General features: G+C 39.2%; 1 protein-coding gene across 3 annotated transcripts in view; it reads right to left on the bottom strand.

Moving 5' to 3' along the window:
* Positions 1-298: 298 nt before the first annotated feature.
* The window catches only part of negr1 (neuronal growth regulator 1), a 339,493-nt gene continuing 323,170 nt past the window's right edge, over positions 299-16,621 (bottom strand). For 2 of the 3 annotated variants that reach the window (XM_035774610.2, XM_035774611.2), the window contains one exon: positions 299-8,047. In XM_035774610.2, the coding sequence (XP_035630503.1) occupies positions 7,947-8,047 (101 nt within the window). In that variant the 3' untranslated portion in view covers positions 299-7,946. Of the gene's footprint in view, positions 8,048-10,320; positions 10,367-16,621 lie in introns of those variants that run through there. The other variant, XM_035774612.2, reaches the window with a different exon arrangement.

Here is a 16,621-nt window from a genome sequence, read left to right as displayed (position 1 = left end):
TGGTTCCAGTCCGTTATTCCGCCAACCACACTGATTTAGCCCTCTTTTCTCAGCTCTGACATTATTAATGATTTGAGAGGGGCTGAAGTGTCGGTCAATGGCCACTTGTACTTGATTTGGCTGGACAGTGAAATGCAGCATTGTTGGAGGTACTCTTCATACCTGAGCACCTCAAATCTAGGTAGACAAATGTTGCATACATTTCTCTGTGAAATAACAACGTGCACAGTGTCAGTGTCTCTGGTGACAGTGGCCCAAAAGTCACTTCACTGCTCAAATCAGACAATACAGAGCATCCTACAGTTCCATCATAAACTGCCATTTATTAGTATCAAACCACTGCTACAAAAATTACATCAAACATGATGAAAATTAACTTGCATACGTGCTATACACAATGTAAGCTTTAAAGTAATTAAAGTACATGATTTTTTTTGTTGTTGACAAATATCAATATATATCAATGCCACTTAAAGCCATATATGTCATTCCAGTGATCTAGAGCCTATAAATATACAACTATATCCCTGGTGGCTAAAGGACCTTCATACACATTTGAGTAAAGATAACCATTTCAAAATTCTCATCACAAAATTTTCTAAATGATGATTTGAGGATGAAATAAATTGCCACATTTTTTTATCTACACAAATATTTTTTGTTATGGTGTAACCATCTACTCCACATAATCATCAACATTGTTGTAAAAAAAAGGATATCATGAAATAAACATATGTACAGAGAGAAAGATATATAAGACAAGGAAATGCTGCACCTCATATTTTGAAGACCCCAGTATCAGAGATTATTGGGAAATAGATTTGCTAATTGGAAATTCGTGACAGGCACACAAAAAAAGTCAATATTTTAGTGTACAGTGCATGATTTTCAATCACAGATAAATATGGTAGGTTACTTAAGACATATAAAATAGGAAGGAGGTTGGTCGGTGTATAATGCGAATGTCTAGCAACCCAAAGGTTGCGTGTTTGAATTTCATCCCCGACAACTTTTGCATTTGAGCTACTTTAGACCTACTTAGCATGTTAGCTAACCCTTCCCCTTCCCCTAACCTTTAACCTAATTCCCAATCTTAACCCTAACCTTAACCCTTAACTACTTAGCTAGCATGTTACCTAACCTCTAACCCTAGCCCCTAACTCTAACCTTAACTCCTAAGCCTAACCTTAACCCCTAGCCTAGCTAACATTAGCCACCTAGCTAGTCAAGCTAACGTTAGCCACAACAAATTGGAATTCGTATAATGTACACAAATGCGTTATGAAGAAGATCGTGTAATACACATTAAATGTGTTGTGATGAAAATCTTGTAATACAAACAAAAAAGTGTATTCTTCGTGTGCATGTCACGAATTTCAAATAAATAATGATAGTGTGTTGATTTTGAAAGGTTGCCTGGGTGAAAAAGCAAATCGTTGTCTACTCTGTGCTTCATTCCATAGAAACTAATGGTTCAGTGAAATGTCATAAATGGTTCCCTCTTACACTCAACATCATGTGGTTGTTGGTTATGATTAAATCAATGATTTAAAGATCATCATGGCAAGAACTCAGGAATTGCCAAGTCATTCAGTATGAAACAATAACATGTGTCATCAGAGGCACAATAACAAAAACCGAATTGGATTTTACTGTATTTAGTTTCATAGTGATATTTTTTATACAACACCCTGCTTGGTCCTTTTTGAAACTGACAATTGCTCTCAAAGTTTACATAAAAACATTTCTCATTTCTCGATTCAGTCATCAACTGCACATGGAGACTATCTATGATTAGATAGCTTGCTTTAAAATGTAGCATTATCGGAGTCTCTGCATCAGTGCCTTGCTAACTTATTTTCCAGCTCAGTGAAAGTATTGAGGGAGAGATTGACAAATACTTCATAGTATGCCTTTTAAAGCCACACGTTCCACTTTTTAGCAGCTATTGTACTGTCGAAAAGGATACTATCAACAGCGAGATACATTCATGCCACTCACAAATAAAAATGGACAATTTCAAAAGTTCAAGACAGATGCTGCAAACCAGATATATATATATTTTTACATTACTATTTTCCACCACACAATGCTGTATGAAGACTCGCCTGAAGATCAGTTATCAAAAATGTAGAAGGGGTCTGTGGCTTGGGTTGACAGGGGCGAGGAGAGCTCTTGCCTGCTGTGCTACAAGCGTATTCACTGAGTTGAATGTGAGTACTTTAAAAACACAGAGGTTTTTACTCAGTATGCTGCTCAGGGAGTGGACACAGAGGGCCCGGGCAGGCAGCACCTCCAGCGTTTGACAAAATCGCCCAGTAAAAATTGACAAAGGCACAGGAAGGATTTTATTAACTGCAGGGTCAGAGGAATCGCCTCTCTCAGAACGGCTCTGGCCATTCTCCATTCACTCAGCCAACAGATTCCTTTGTGAAGAGCCAGGTAAAAGCAAGAGAGAAAGAGGCCGGACAGCATCCTAATCTTCTCGATAAACAACAGCATATCCTCTCATACTGCCAATCAAGCAATAGCAAGTTGTTCGAGGACAAGAAATAAACTGTTTTCAATACTCAAAGCCTGAGTAACAGTCACCAATGTAAATTCTCAAATTTTGACATAGCATAAACAGGTTTAAAATAACTCTTCCAGGTCATTTAGTCTAAGTATGATTGTATACCCGGCGCCAGTGTGCTAGGTTAGCATAAAAGCTTTGCCTCCCTGAACTTGCCTCTGACTGGGCTTGAACCAGCGTCCTCTACCTCGCAACACACCTGACCGCCCGCATGACAAAATATAAACTGTTCTAGCTATACAGAAGATGCGCCATCTGGGACATTTCAAGCTAGCTGTGGAGTGAGGTTATGGTATGTTCTTAACTCCGTTACACATGTTTTAGCAGACAATAGTAGACTTACAAACGATGCTGTTTTAATTACTGTTTAATTACAGTTGATTACTGTGTGTTGATGAGATAACAATCGGGAGTGGCCACGCACTTCGGTTTTGGCACTGTGATTCAATGGACATTATTCTACTTTTGGGGTCTGAAAAATTCACTAATTGTAGAGAGAGTCTGATAAATGACTAACACGTCAAATGCTTTTCTATCCATTGGTAGCTGGTATGACGAGTTTTGTCTGCTTGAAAGGCAATAGCTCAGATGCACAATAAAATGACCCCAGGAATTGAAAGAACATCGCTCAGAGATGCACACCAACGATATAACATAAAAAATGGTATCTTTCCTGAGGTCTGATAATGGGGAGTAATTTTTTAATTAGACAAGTCCGCTAAGAGCAAATTCTTATTTTACAATGGCCTACCCCGGCCAAACCCTCCCCTTACCCGGACGATGCTGGGCCAATTGTGCGCCGCCCTATGGGACTCCTGATCACGGCCAGGATCGAACAAGGGTCTGTAGTGACACCACTAGCACTGAGATGCAGTGGCTTAGACCGCTGCGCCTTTTCGGGAGCCATGCAGGGATAATCAGTAATCAATAAAAACACACTTAAATAAGGTTTGCCCATGCTCTCATTGACTTCCTATAACGATGTGGATTGATTTTTGCTGAGGATGCTTTAGACTAACTGAGTGTTCTTTTACTGAATTTTGCTTGGAATGTAACTATTACACTATCTACAAGAAATAAACTGTTTTCACAGCATACTGCAATGAAACACTGTATGAAGCCTGATCATTTATTTTTATTTTTTACATTTTACCACATAAACCCAATACAAGCAAATAGTTGCAGACAAAATGGGGGAAATTATCCACATCTGATCAAATGAGCTTAACCTGCATGTAGCACTTTGCTTGGATTATTGAAAAGCTTAATATGACTGGTGATATTTAAGCGATAACATACAGCAAATTCAAGATATGGAATGATTAAGCAATCATGAATCTTTTGATATTGTTGAAATACTTACGCCCTGTAAATTACCCTTCTCCAAGGGCCTTATCTAGAGGTGCAATAATTGTTTTATAAATGAGGCTAGGATATGGTATTTAACGTATTATTTAAATACTTTAAAGGCACATTCAGTACATTACTTGTTCCCCTTGTGGACTCATTTGACAGCTGTTGTTTCATTATTCAAAACAATGCCTTCTATTCTGTATTCAAAGCATTGAACATTTAAATTGAGGGATTATCACAATATCAAGTGAGTTGAAGAGCACTCTTTGAAGTCATCCCCAATACTGCAGTGGTAAAACTCAAGGGAAAAGTCAGAGCTTGGCCTGGTCGTAATTGCATGAATACTTAAATATCCTCTTATCTGAAATGTGAAAGCTGAATGATTTTCTGTTAACAGCTATTACAGAGACAGGTCACCTTATTCACAGGGGGATAACCTCTGCAGATGTGTGCCAGGGCCTCATTTCTGACAAAGTGAAGCCTAATAAACACAACCTTGGTTTTCAAATGTACTCTGATTTGGATTATCCTCTGTTGAAATTATAACTGTTGTTGTGACCCACCTCTTAAAGTTAGAGTGGAAAAGTCATGTTCATTTATCTCTTTGTCAAAAAAGAAACCCAGTTCCTTCCTGTCCAATAAGAAACACTCAATTTAGTTATCCATTGCAAAACATTTTAAAGTGTTTTTTTCTGTTGTGTGCCCTAATGAACATGACCCAGATATGTTAGTCTAATTTAAACAGCACAAGCTTTTTACCCAAATGCATACTGGATTGGTATAGTGGACTGTGGCACAGTGGTGTCCGCATCAAACACTGTCTATGAAACATCTCAATAGATGGAGGGGGGAGGGCTCATTATTATTTTTTTGTTTACCTGTGCTACAGACAGCTATATCGGTCCGCTAATACAGCACTACTTTTGTGAAGAAAAAAAAATGTGTGTGTTCACACGTGGCAAGTGTTTGCACATTCACTCAAAATATGCACCCAGGGGGGTCCCAGGACCGAGTTTGGAAAACCCTGTTCTAGATAACTTGAAACAGTCTAACCAAGTCTTGTAACTTCAAATTGCCTAGGCTAGCTATTGCTAGCCAACTTCATTCACCAATTAGCTTCAGCTGGCTGGTGTGGGACTCTGGCAGAGTTGGTTTGACTTTGGATAGCCTATCTTTGGGGCTAGTTAGGATCTGTCAAAAAATGACACAATGTAAATGGTACAATATTTTTATGTTGGACACCTTTAAGTCTCATTAAATGCTTTCAATATTTGTATATTAATTTCTACAATTTATTATTGGTTTGAGGTTAAGTTATTGAAATTCAGAGCTATTGAAATGCCCTATAGGGATATCGAAGTCAAACCAAATTGACCATGGGCATTAAGATCGGTCCGTGTGCAGCTACACTCTGAATTGATGATTACTTGAGTGCTGCCAGCTGTGGGCAGGATTGAAATGAACCCAACCCAAGGAAAACCGTTACGGTACCCTTCATTCCGTTACATACTTCCCCCCCCCCTATCATCTCGCAAATCTGGGTTTTGGACAAGACTGACTTTATGACCAAAATTATCCTATTTACTCAAATCGATACCGCATAGGCTGTTTTTAAAAGGAGAAGTTCGTTTTTAGGGGCAGTTGCTCTTTAACTCAAATGTGTAATTTTAAGTCTGTTAACATCAGGAAACATCAGGAAATTGCAAATAATAGTGACTATATAAATGGTCTTGGTTAATGCCAAATTGTATAATCAAAAATAATGAACACACAGTACATTTTACATGAAGAAATAATTCCATGTTCTGAGCTGCTTAGACAGGCAACCAACACACTCCATGCTGTCACCAATGTGCCACTCTTACTAAGACTTGAAAATAGCAACACAGTATTGTCACATAAATACTCAAGTTAGATTCAAACAAAACACAAATGGATGTAGCCTGGTGAGTTTTAGTATGCAATGCTCTTTTTTTGTCATAGAGCTGAAACATTCTTAAAACTGGTTTTACCCATAAAAGTATTGATTATTTGTAAACTGGCCACCTTAAAACACAGGTTAATTTTGACATGCAGCACAATCATACTCTCTGCACATCATCAAACAAGTGTGTGAAAACTAAACTACACACCGGCTCTACCAATAAGATCAAAAGGAATCCTATTTTCTCCAAATATACACACAATTTACTCATTTCTATAATACTGTTATATTGGTTCACACCACCTCAGTTTCAAAAATTAGATAATTAGATTGCAAACATCTCTTTTTTAATCTATTGTTTTGACAAGAATCAACAACAGTGATGGCATCTAAATTAATTGACAACATTATAAACTATGCCATACTGTGCTTCATTGAAATAATTTCACATATCCAGATTCACGTTTTAAATCGTTTTTTTGTTGTTGTTTTTTTTACAGTGTTTTCACAAAGGAAGATAATAAATATATTTCTGACCCATTTTGCATCATACTTACATTTAAAACAAGATTATATGGTGCAGTATTTTCATATACCACAAAACAGGCTGAAAACAATTCTAGTAAAAACAAAATAATAAAAACAGAAAATTAATCAACCAAAAATGTCTTCACTATATATTTTAAAAACAAAACACTACACAATCAAAAATAACAGCAAGTACAGTATTTGTGCTTTCAGATTTATATCTCGATGGCTATGTTGTCTCCGGTTTTATAGTACACGTTTTGTTCATTAGACCAATCTGTGTTTTAAGAAGTTGGCAGACATAATTCCCTTGTCCTGTGGAAGATATGATTCATAAAACTCAAACTGAAACACATCATAATGCATAAATCCTCTTTATCCTCCATTTACCAATCCCATTTTGGTTATTTAAATATTTGATCTTAAATTAGAAGGCTAATGTTATTTGTCAATTTCGGGATGGAAAGTATTTCCATTTGTCTAGATCCATAGTTAGTCAGTGTTAAATGTTGTCTTAAACGTTACTATATTGGAAGATCTTTACTAATACCTAAGTATCCCTTCATCAGAGGTCTTCCTCTTCATGTTCAGGACCTCTGTAAACTTGTAAACGCATCTCTCTCAAACCATAGAAATACAAATGAAAAACTGTAAACTTATACTGTATTGTCCTCAGAGAGGAAAACTGTCTTCCCTTCAGTATTGAAAATGAGTGAGCTGTTTTCTGATGAAATGGTAATTATGTCAATTATATTACCCCCCCAGACTACAGTATGTTACCAGTACTAACGTAAACACTTGCTACTCTGGTCACTGCCTGGTCAAATATGAGTGTCAAGTTATATCATACATTTAGGACCGCTGCCTGAAAAGAAAGAGTACTATTCCAATAGTCAAAAGAGGAAAAATGATTTGGGACAGAGAACATGTTATGGGGGTGTGATGAAAGGCTCTGCAGTCAAATAGAATATGGCCAAGATCAAATATGTCTGAAATGTTCCCTTTCCAATGTCTATTGTGCAGCATTTCAGCTATTGTATTATTATAATAGCACATCTCAAAATATGTCATCATTCTACCATGCTCTTACCTTAATTTGTAATGAATGGTATCTAAAATTATGCTTTCCTTTTTTAACCCTGTATACTTTCAATACTGGCCACAACATTGGTATGGAAATGATGCATTGATGTATTGAGGGACACACAATGGCATCTTTTGAGCCATTTACAAAAACTGAGATGAAAATGTCAATTTCCGCATCACCACCTCCTGGTGAGAGAATAATAAAATAACTCATTTCGGAGCTTTCATGGTCTTTGAAAGGGGACAATGAGCACTGATTCACAAAGTGGACAATCAAAATAAAAAAAACTAACGATTTTTAAGTATTTACATGATGAGAAATTCAACAGAAATAAAATGATCATCCCCACATAAGTAATGCTGATTATATCCCACACTGCTTTCAACAAACTGTACCAGATTTGATCCAGACATGAGCATTGTCAAAGGATTCATAAATGCTTGAAGGGCTCTTTACAGTCATTGTGTATGGCTGCCCTTCCACTAGTACACACTGATGAAGGAGGAGAGAGCCAGGATCAGGTACCGACAGGCCAGCAGGACTTCCGCTCTTCCTGTACTCCCATACGGCGCAGTGTTTGGCGCTGCGGGCAGGAAACAAGAGACACACTGATTAGTATGATTGCACTTTCAACACAACCACACCTCATTTTTGTTCAGTCATTTGTTTCAGTCGTTAGCAAACCACCAATAACTGCTACCGTTTACCTAAGCTCTTATGAAGAGTGTGAGTTAGATGGCAAACAAATCCATTCTGTTACAAGAAACAATGTTCTTGCTGTGTTAAGACACTCTTAAAACCCTGCATTTTGACATCTCAATTCATGTTTAAACCATATTCCTTCCCTCTATTGAGTTCTTTTATATCTGTGGAAACATACATGTGACTCTCATATTGACACAGTAGGTAAAAGAGGTAACAGGGAACGAGGAGAGGAGGAAAAGAAGCAACTAATTCTACTTGAATGTGGTGTTTGAATGTGCTAGTCAGACACAGCTGTGCTCTCTGCTTTCTACGGAAATTATGCTCCTGACCAGTGGAAAGAACCCAAAATAGCCAGACTACAGTATGTTACCAGTACAAACGTAAACACTTGCTACTCTGTTCACTGCCTGGTCAAATACGAGTGTCAAGTATATATCACACATTTAGGACCACTGCCTGAAAAGAAAGATGACTAATCCAATAGTCAAAAGAGGAAAAATACTTTGGGACAGACACATTTTATGAGGGTGTGATGAAGGGCTCTGCATTTAAATAGAATATGGCCAAGATCAAATACACTCTTAAAAGGCTGCATTTTGACATCTCAATTAATGTTTCAACCATATTCCTTCCCTCTATTGAGTTCTTTCATGTATGCGGAAACAGTCGTGTGACTGATATTGACACCGTAGGTAAAATAGGCAACAAGGGAAGAAGGAGAGGAGGAAGCAACAAATGCTACATGAATGTGATATTTGAATGTGTTAATCAGTCGCAGCTGTGCCATCTGCTGTTTCCAAGGAAATTCTGATCCTGACCAGTGGACACTAGTACAGTGATGCTTCATGAGCAAACACATCTCTCTGGTCTCTGGAGAGATGCTTCAGAGCAGGAGGGAATGGAAAGGCTTTCATTTTGAGGGAGGGGGAGGATCACACACAGACACACACACACGTGCTACCCGGCAGGCTCAGCTCTACCTGGGGAAATCATGTGGAGCACAGCCCATCACAGTAGGGTGCCTCTATTTACACACCTATGTAATTAGTTCAGAATGTAATTCCTCCGATGTGGACTTTGGTTTGCATATACATACTGCACTGGTGTATACGCAAGCAGTTACTTACTCTCTTACATACACACAAGCAAACACACATTGCAACAACTTCCACAAATGTCTTCAGATTTGTCCACACACATCTGTATTTTATATGTTGAGGATCAATATCATGTTGAACTGTTGTCAATTTATTTTGTGTTTGAATTCAATAAGATCCTGTAATGGATTATATATCTTCGTGTCATGTGGTGAGTTGCTTAATGACAGGAAAGTGTAGTACATATTTCAATTGGTTGGTGTTCACATAACTTGGTGGTGACAGTTATTTTTGTGAATTTCAGAAATTTGACAGCAAATGTGAAAAGCTACACATCCCATTTCAGCCTGCTATCTTTCCTGAATTTTGGCTCTGGTATTATGCTTGTTGTTTACCTATTACTGTGAAAACTGTACTCTCCAACAAATGGAAAGCAAAAAAAGAAAGGTTTGAATAGAGGAGAGAAAATTGTGCAAATTGTGATGGGGTTTGTAAGATGCATGAGCAGGCTGTGGACTGCAGCCTCTCTCTTTCTCGCTTTGCTCCCATCCATAGCGGAGGATAATGACACAGTTTTCCTGGGCTGCTAGAGCTGAGCTGGTTACCATGGCAACAGCTCATGTCCTGCATGGCCCTATTGCCGGAGCTTGAGTGTGCATTGTGCAGCCATGCTAACAAAATAATTCGGGGGCCATATAAGCAGATCCTCTTCCCCTTCTCGGCTATAGGATTCCTTATCCGAGCTGTGGACATGGCATGGCATGGCTGCTGGGTCAAAAGCACAATCAGCGTAATCTCCTGTACAATTTTCTTTTTAGGCTTTCTTTTTTAAGCACATGTGCATAATAATAACATCTATCCTGAGTGTTTCTTCTGGTCTACAGTCAAGTGTGCCAACAAACACCATACCCTTCTCTAGCAGAAGTAATTAAAGAGAGTCTATATTACCTGCTTCTAAGCAGTGCTTTATTTTGTGCTTGTTTAATATCCCCCTGCGCCTTTTCTAAACCGGGCATCCATTGTTTTGACTGTGTGGGTTGCAACTTGCCATTTTAATTAACTCCCCAACCAGGATCTGCCTCGAACACGATTCCTCTCAGCTTTTAACATGAAGGGAATGGGAGGGAGGGATGGAGAGGGGAGGGGGAAAGGGAGAGAGAGAGAGAGATAATTGTGCATGTACATCAGCAAAGCTACAATGAAGCACTAGAATCCAAGACAATATATCACACAGAAAACAAGGCGATGAATCAAGCCTGTTCAGAGAAAAGCGCATTCTGAAAGGAAATAGGCTAGTGGCACGGCATCCACATTTTTTAGATACCCATACCTGAGGTAGAACAAAACACAACCATGATTTTTTTTTCAATCTCTAATGTCTCCCATTAATGAAAAGGATGGTTGTGAAAAGAAAATTGTACTGCAAAAGTGGTTACATTTATAGCTATTGTGACCTATAAACTCAAAACATCCAGAATGATGCCAGGCAGGAGGGTGGTGGGCCACATAAGCTCATGTAACCCAATATTGCAAGCTCTGATTTTGTCAAAAATTAGGAATACAAATAGTCAATTGTCTGTCCTACATACACAAACCGAACAACATTAGGATATCTTAATGCCTCCTAGAAATATAGATCTGTAAGCACAGAGATAAAATATGCGGACATATCAAAGTCAAAGTTGCTCTCATTTAGTGCTGTATGGTCCTGCCTGACAAGAATACATATAGTTACACGTCTTTTGATGTTGTGCTATTGTTATCGACTCTAAAAATCTAATCAAATTAAATTGTATTTGTCACATGCGGCGAATACATAAAAAAATAAAAGGAGAGCCGCACACTCTAGGAGCTCAGATACAAAAATATGTATGTCCAAAGTTTCGAGAGACAAGCTGTTTTCATCAGGGTATAATGACAAACACTGCGGGATGACTCATTAATAGAGTGTCAAAAGACACACAGGTGTCTGTAATCATGGCCGGGTGTGGGCTGATATCATTGGTTAATTCTCATATATTAAAATAGTATAAAAAAACATAAATGGATAGTTTCCAATCATAGATCAAATTTGGCTACATAAGCCTACAAACAATTACAATAGCAAAATCACAAGAATCACAAGATTATTCGGCTTCAGATCAAAGTCTACGTTGGGACCGAAGGGAGCAAGGGTCTTTAAATTAAAGATCCAGTCAGCCTCTCATTTCAACAATAAATTGTTGAGGTCACCCCATCTCCTAGGGAGGGTGACATGTTCAAAATTACTTGTGTAATGCACAAAGTAGATGTCCTAACAGACTTGCCAAAACTATAGTATGTTAACCAGAAATTTGTAAACTTCTGACGTCATCTGTATATACAGTTGAAGTCGGAAGTTTACATACACTTAGGTTGGAGTCATTAACTTCTTTTTCAACCACCTCACAAATTTCTTGTTAACAAACTATAGTTTTGGCAAGTCGGTTAGGATATCTACTTTGTGCATGACACAAGTAATTTTTCCAACAATTGTTTACAGACAGATTATTTCACTTATAATTCACTGAATCACAATTCCAGTGGGTCAGAAGTTTACATACACTAAATTGACTGTGCCTTTAAATAGTTTGGAAAATTCCAGAAAATGATGTCATGGATTTAGAAGCTTCTGATAGGCTAATTTACATAATTTGAGTCAATTGGAGGTGTACCTGTAGATGTATTTCAAGGCCTACCTTCAAACTCAGTGCCTATTTTCTTGACATTATGGGAAAATCTAAAGAAATCAGCCAGGACCTCGGAAAAAAAAACACCACGAGTCTGGTTCATCCTTGGGAGCAATTTCCAAACGCCTACAGTTACCACGTTCATCTGTATAAAACATAGTATGCAAGTATAAACACCATGGGACCACACAGCCATCATACCGCTCAGGAAGGAGACGCATTCTGTCTCCTAGAGATGAATGTACTTTGGTACGAAGAGTGCAAATCAATCCCAGAACAACAGCAAAGGGCTTTCTGAAGATGCTGGAGGAAATCGGTACAAAAGTATCTATATCCACAGTAAAAATAGTCCTATATCGACATAACCTGAAAGGCCGCTCAGCAAGGAAAAAGCCACTTCTCCAAACCGCCTTAAAACAGCCAGATTGTTTGCAACAGCCGTACCTTTTGGAGAAATGTCCTCTGGTATGATGAAACAAAAATAGAACTGTTTGGCCATAATGACCATCGTTATGTTTGGAGGAAAAATGCTTGCAAGCCGAAGAACACCATCCCACCGTGAAGCATGGGAGTGGCAGCTTCATTTTGTGGGGGTGCTTTGCTGCAGGAGGGACTGGTGCACTTCACAAAATAAATGGCATCATGAGGATGGAAAATGATGTGGATATATTGAAGCAACATCTCAAGACATCAGTCAGGAAGTTAAACCTCTACAGGATCGGTGTTCCCCCCGCAGGACGGTTGAGCTAACATTTTCCAGGACATAAACATATCTGATATTGGCAGAAAGCTTAAATTCTTGTTCATCTAACTGCACTGTCCAATTTACAGTAGCTATTACAGTGAAATAATACAATGCTATTGTTTGAGGAGAGTGCACAGTTATGAACTTGAAAATGTATAATAAACCAATTAGACACATTTGGGCAGTCTTGATACACAATTTTGAACAGAAATGCAATGCCTCATTGGATTAGTCTAAAACCTTGCACATACACTGCTGCCATCACCTCATTATTTAGAAATAAGCGTTTGATTCATTGCTAGTCCAATATGGCTGCCTGAATTCAAGATAACCTTCCACTCTCTCACTGCATTGCTGATGGGCATAGGGATGTTCCGGTGCACTCTTTTGCTGTTTGGGTTGAGCTGGCACATAAAAAAAGTAATATTTTTTTATCTTAAAAAAAAAAAAAAACATGTCCACTATCCTATCTTGGCTGTCTGCTCTGGAGTTGCCATATGGTGACTGTCAGGAGGAGTGGGCTGTGCCCAACTACACAAGCGGCAATGAGTAAACACAACAAATGAGTTCATGTTTCAGATGCTTTTACTTTGGCTCTTAGCGTCTCTGGCATTCTAGTCCACAACCATTCAGGCAAAAGGGTGGTTAAAGATGGCGGCCACCTGTAGACTCTTGCGGCGGTGTGGCCTCACTGGCAGAGTCCGTAACTCTCCTTCTGATGAGTCTGTGGAAGGCGAGCGCGAAAAACAGTGTAAGTGGGCGAGTAGGCACGCTGTGGCTGTCTTCCTAACTGCCTCACTTGAGTGAGGTCCAGGCTGCACTTTCGTGCTGGTCGGTTGATTAGGGAATGCTTGCATGTGTGCTGATTAGTAATTCTGCACAGGTGTGTTGGGTGAGCAGAACTGTGGGGCCGACTTCAGCTGACCTGGTTCTGAAGATAGTGCAGCCTTCCACAGTGTTGAACTGGGTGCCACTGTCCACTGTACTGCAGCCAGTGCCACGGTCTGCTCATCGTACCCTGGTTGAACATAATGAGGTGGGTGGCTCTGTCAATAGTGCTGCACTGGGAGTCCATCAGTCACACCTATACCTTCTCCTAGTCGTCTTCCCAGGTCCTGATGTGGCCGCAGGACAATGTCCATCAGCCTTTGATACAGTGGCTTGCGAAATAATTCATTTTCCCTATTTTGTTGCCTTACAACCTGGAATTCAAATGGATTTTGGGGGGGTTTGTATCATTTGATTTACACAACATGGCTACCACTTTGAAGAAGCAAAATATTTTTTATTGTGAAACAAACATGAAATAAGACAAAAAAAATGAAAATATGAGCGTGCATAACTATTCACCTCCCCAAAGTCAATACTTTGTAGACCAACCAATTAGAGCTGCAAGTCTCTTGGGGTATGTATTGGCACATCTAGCCACTGGGATGTTTGAATTTTGCCTATTCTTGAAGGCAAAACTGCTCCAGCTCCTTCAAGTTGGATGGGTTCCGCTGGTGTACAGCCATATTTAAGTCATACCACAGATTCTCAATTGGACTGAGGTCTGGGCTTTGACTAGGCCATTCCAAGAAATGTAAATGTTTCCCCTTAAACCACTCGAGTGTGGCTTTAGCAGTATGCTTAGGGTCCTTGACCTGCTGGAAGGTGAACCTCCGTCCCAGTCTCAAATCTCTGGAAGACTGAAGCAGGTTACCCTCAGCAATTTCCCTGTATTTAGCGCCAGACATCATTCCTTCAATTCTGACCAGTTTCCTAGTCCCTGCCAATGATAAACAACATGGTTTTCTCGGGGTGATGAGAGGTGTTGGGTTTGCGCCAGACATAGCGTTTCCCTTGATGGCCAAAAAGCTAAATTTTAGACTCATCTGACCAGAGTACTTTCTGACAAGGTAAAAATCTGTCATTCTGCCGTTGAACAAGGCAGTTAACCAACTGTTCCTAGGCCGTCATTGAAAATAAGAATTTGTTCTTAGCCGACTTGCCTAGTTAAATAAGGGTAAAATAAAATACAAAAAATCCATATGTTTGGGAGTTTCCCACATGCCTTTTGGCGAATACCAAACGTGATTGGTTATTTTTTTCTTTAACCACTCTGGGATATTCGGGACGGTAGCATCCCACCCCGCCAACAGCCAGTGAAAGAGCAGGGCGCCAAAATCAAAACAACAAAAATCTCATAATTAAAATTCCTCAAGCATACAAGTATTTCACATAATTTTAAAGATACAATTCTCGTTAATCCAGCCACAGTGTCTAATTTCAAAAAGGCTTTACAGTGAAAGCACCACAAACGATTATGTTAGGTCACCACCAAGTCACAGAAAAACACAGCCATTTTTCCAGTCAAAGAGAGGAGTCACAAAAATATAGATGAAATGAATCACTAACCTTTGATGATCGTCATCAGATGACACTCATAGGACTTCATGTTACACAATACATGTATGCTTTGTTCGATAAAGTGCATATTTATATCCAAAACATTTTGAAAAAATTGAAAAAAGATACAAATATTAAACATGGAACTTTAGATAAACTTCTCCTTAATGCAACCGCTGTGTCAGATTTCAAAAAATGTTTAAGGAAAAAGCATACCATGCAATAATCTGAGTACGGCGCTCAGAAACCAAAACAGCCAAAGAGATATCCGCCATGTTGTGGAGTCAACATCAGTCAGAAATAGCATAATAAATATTCCTTTACCTTTGATTCTCCCCATCAGAATGCACTCCCAGGAATCCCAGTTCCACAATAAATGTTTGATTTGTTTGATAAAATGTATGTCCAAATACCTCCTGTTAGTGCGTTTGGTAAACAAATCCAAATGAGCCGAAAGGTCGGACGAAAAGTCCAAAAAGTTATATTACAGGTCGTATAAACATGTCAAACGAAGTATAGAATCAATCTTCAGGATGTTTTTATCATAAATCTTCAATAATGTTCCAACCGGAGAATTCCTTTGTCTGTAGAAAAGCAATGGAACGAAAGCTAACTTTCACATGACCGCGCGTCACGAGTTCGTGGCAATCTGCCAGACACCTGGCTCAATCCCCTCTCCTTCGGCCACCCTTCACAGTAGAAGCATCAAACAAGGTTCTAAATTATGTTGACATCTAGTGGAAGCCTTAGGAAGTGCTAAATTACCCCACAGACACTGTATATTGCAATGAGTTGAAAAACTACAAACCTCAGATTTCCCACTTCCTGGTTGGATTTTTCTCAGGTTTTCGCCTGCCATATGAGTTCTGTTATACTCACAGACACTATTCAAACTGTTTTAGAAACTTCAGAGTGTTTTCTATCCAAATACATCAATTATATGCATATTATAGCTTTTATGGCTGAGTAGCTGTTTACTCTGGGCACCTTATTCATCCAAGCTACGCAATACTGCCCCCAGTCACCAAGAAGTTAAGCAATGGCTTTTTCTGGCCACTCTTCCGTAAAGCCAAGCTATGTGGAGTGTACAGCTTAAAGTGGTCCTATGGACAGATACTCCAATCTCTGCTGTGGAGCTTTGCAGCTCCTTCAGGGTTATCCTTTCTCTCTTTGTTGTCTCTCTGATTAATGCCCTCCTTGCCTCATCCGTGAGTGTATGTGGGCGGCCCTCTCTTGGCAGGTTTGTTGTGGTTCCATATTCTTTCCATTTTTTTTATAATGATTTCTTGGTGCTCCGTGGGATGTTCAAAGTTTCTGACATTTTTTAAATATTTTCTTCTCCACAACTTTGTCCCTGACCTGTTTGGAGAGCTCCTTGGTCTTCATGGTGCCGCTTGCTTGGTGCTGCCCCTTGCTTAGTGGTGTTGCAGATTCTGGGGCCTTTCAGAACAGGTGTACAGTTGACGTCAGAAGTTTACATACATACATTTTTGCCAGGCCTTATTTTATGTAAA

Source organism: Oncorhynchus keta, chromosome 8 (assembly GCF_023373465.1).
Source record: "Oncorhynchus keta strain PuntledgeMale-10-30-2019 chromosome 8, Oket_V2, whole genome shotgun sequence".
NCBI lineage: Eukaryota > Metazoa > Chordata > Actinopteri > Salmoniformes > Salmonidae > Oncorhynchus > Oncorhynchus keta.
This window is presented reverse-complemented; position numbering and strand designations above follow the sequence as displayed.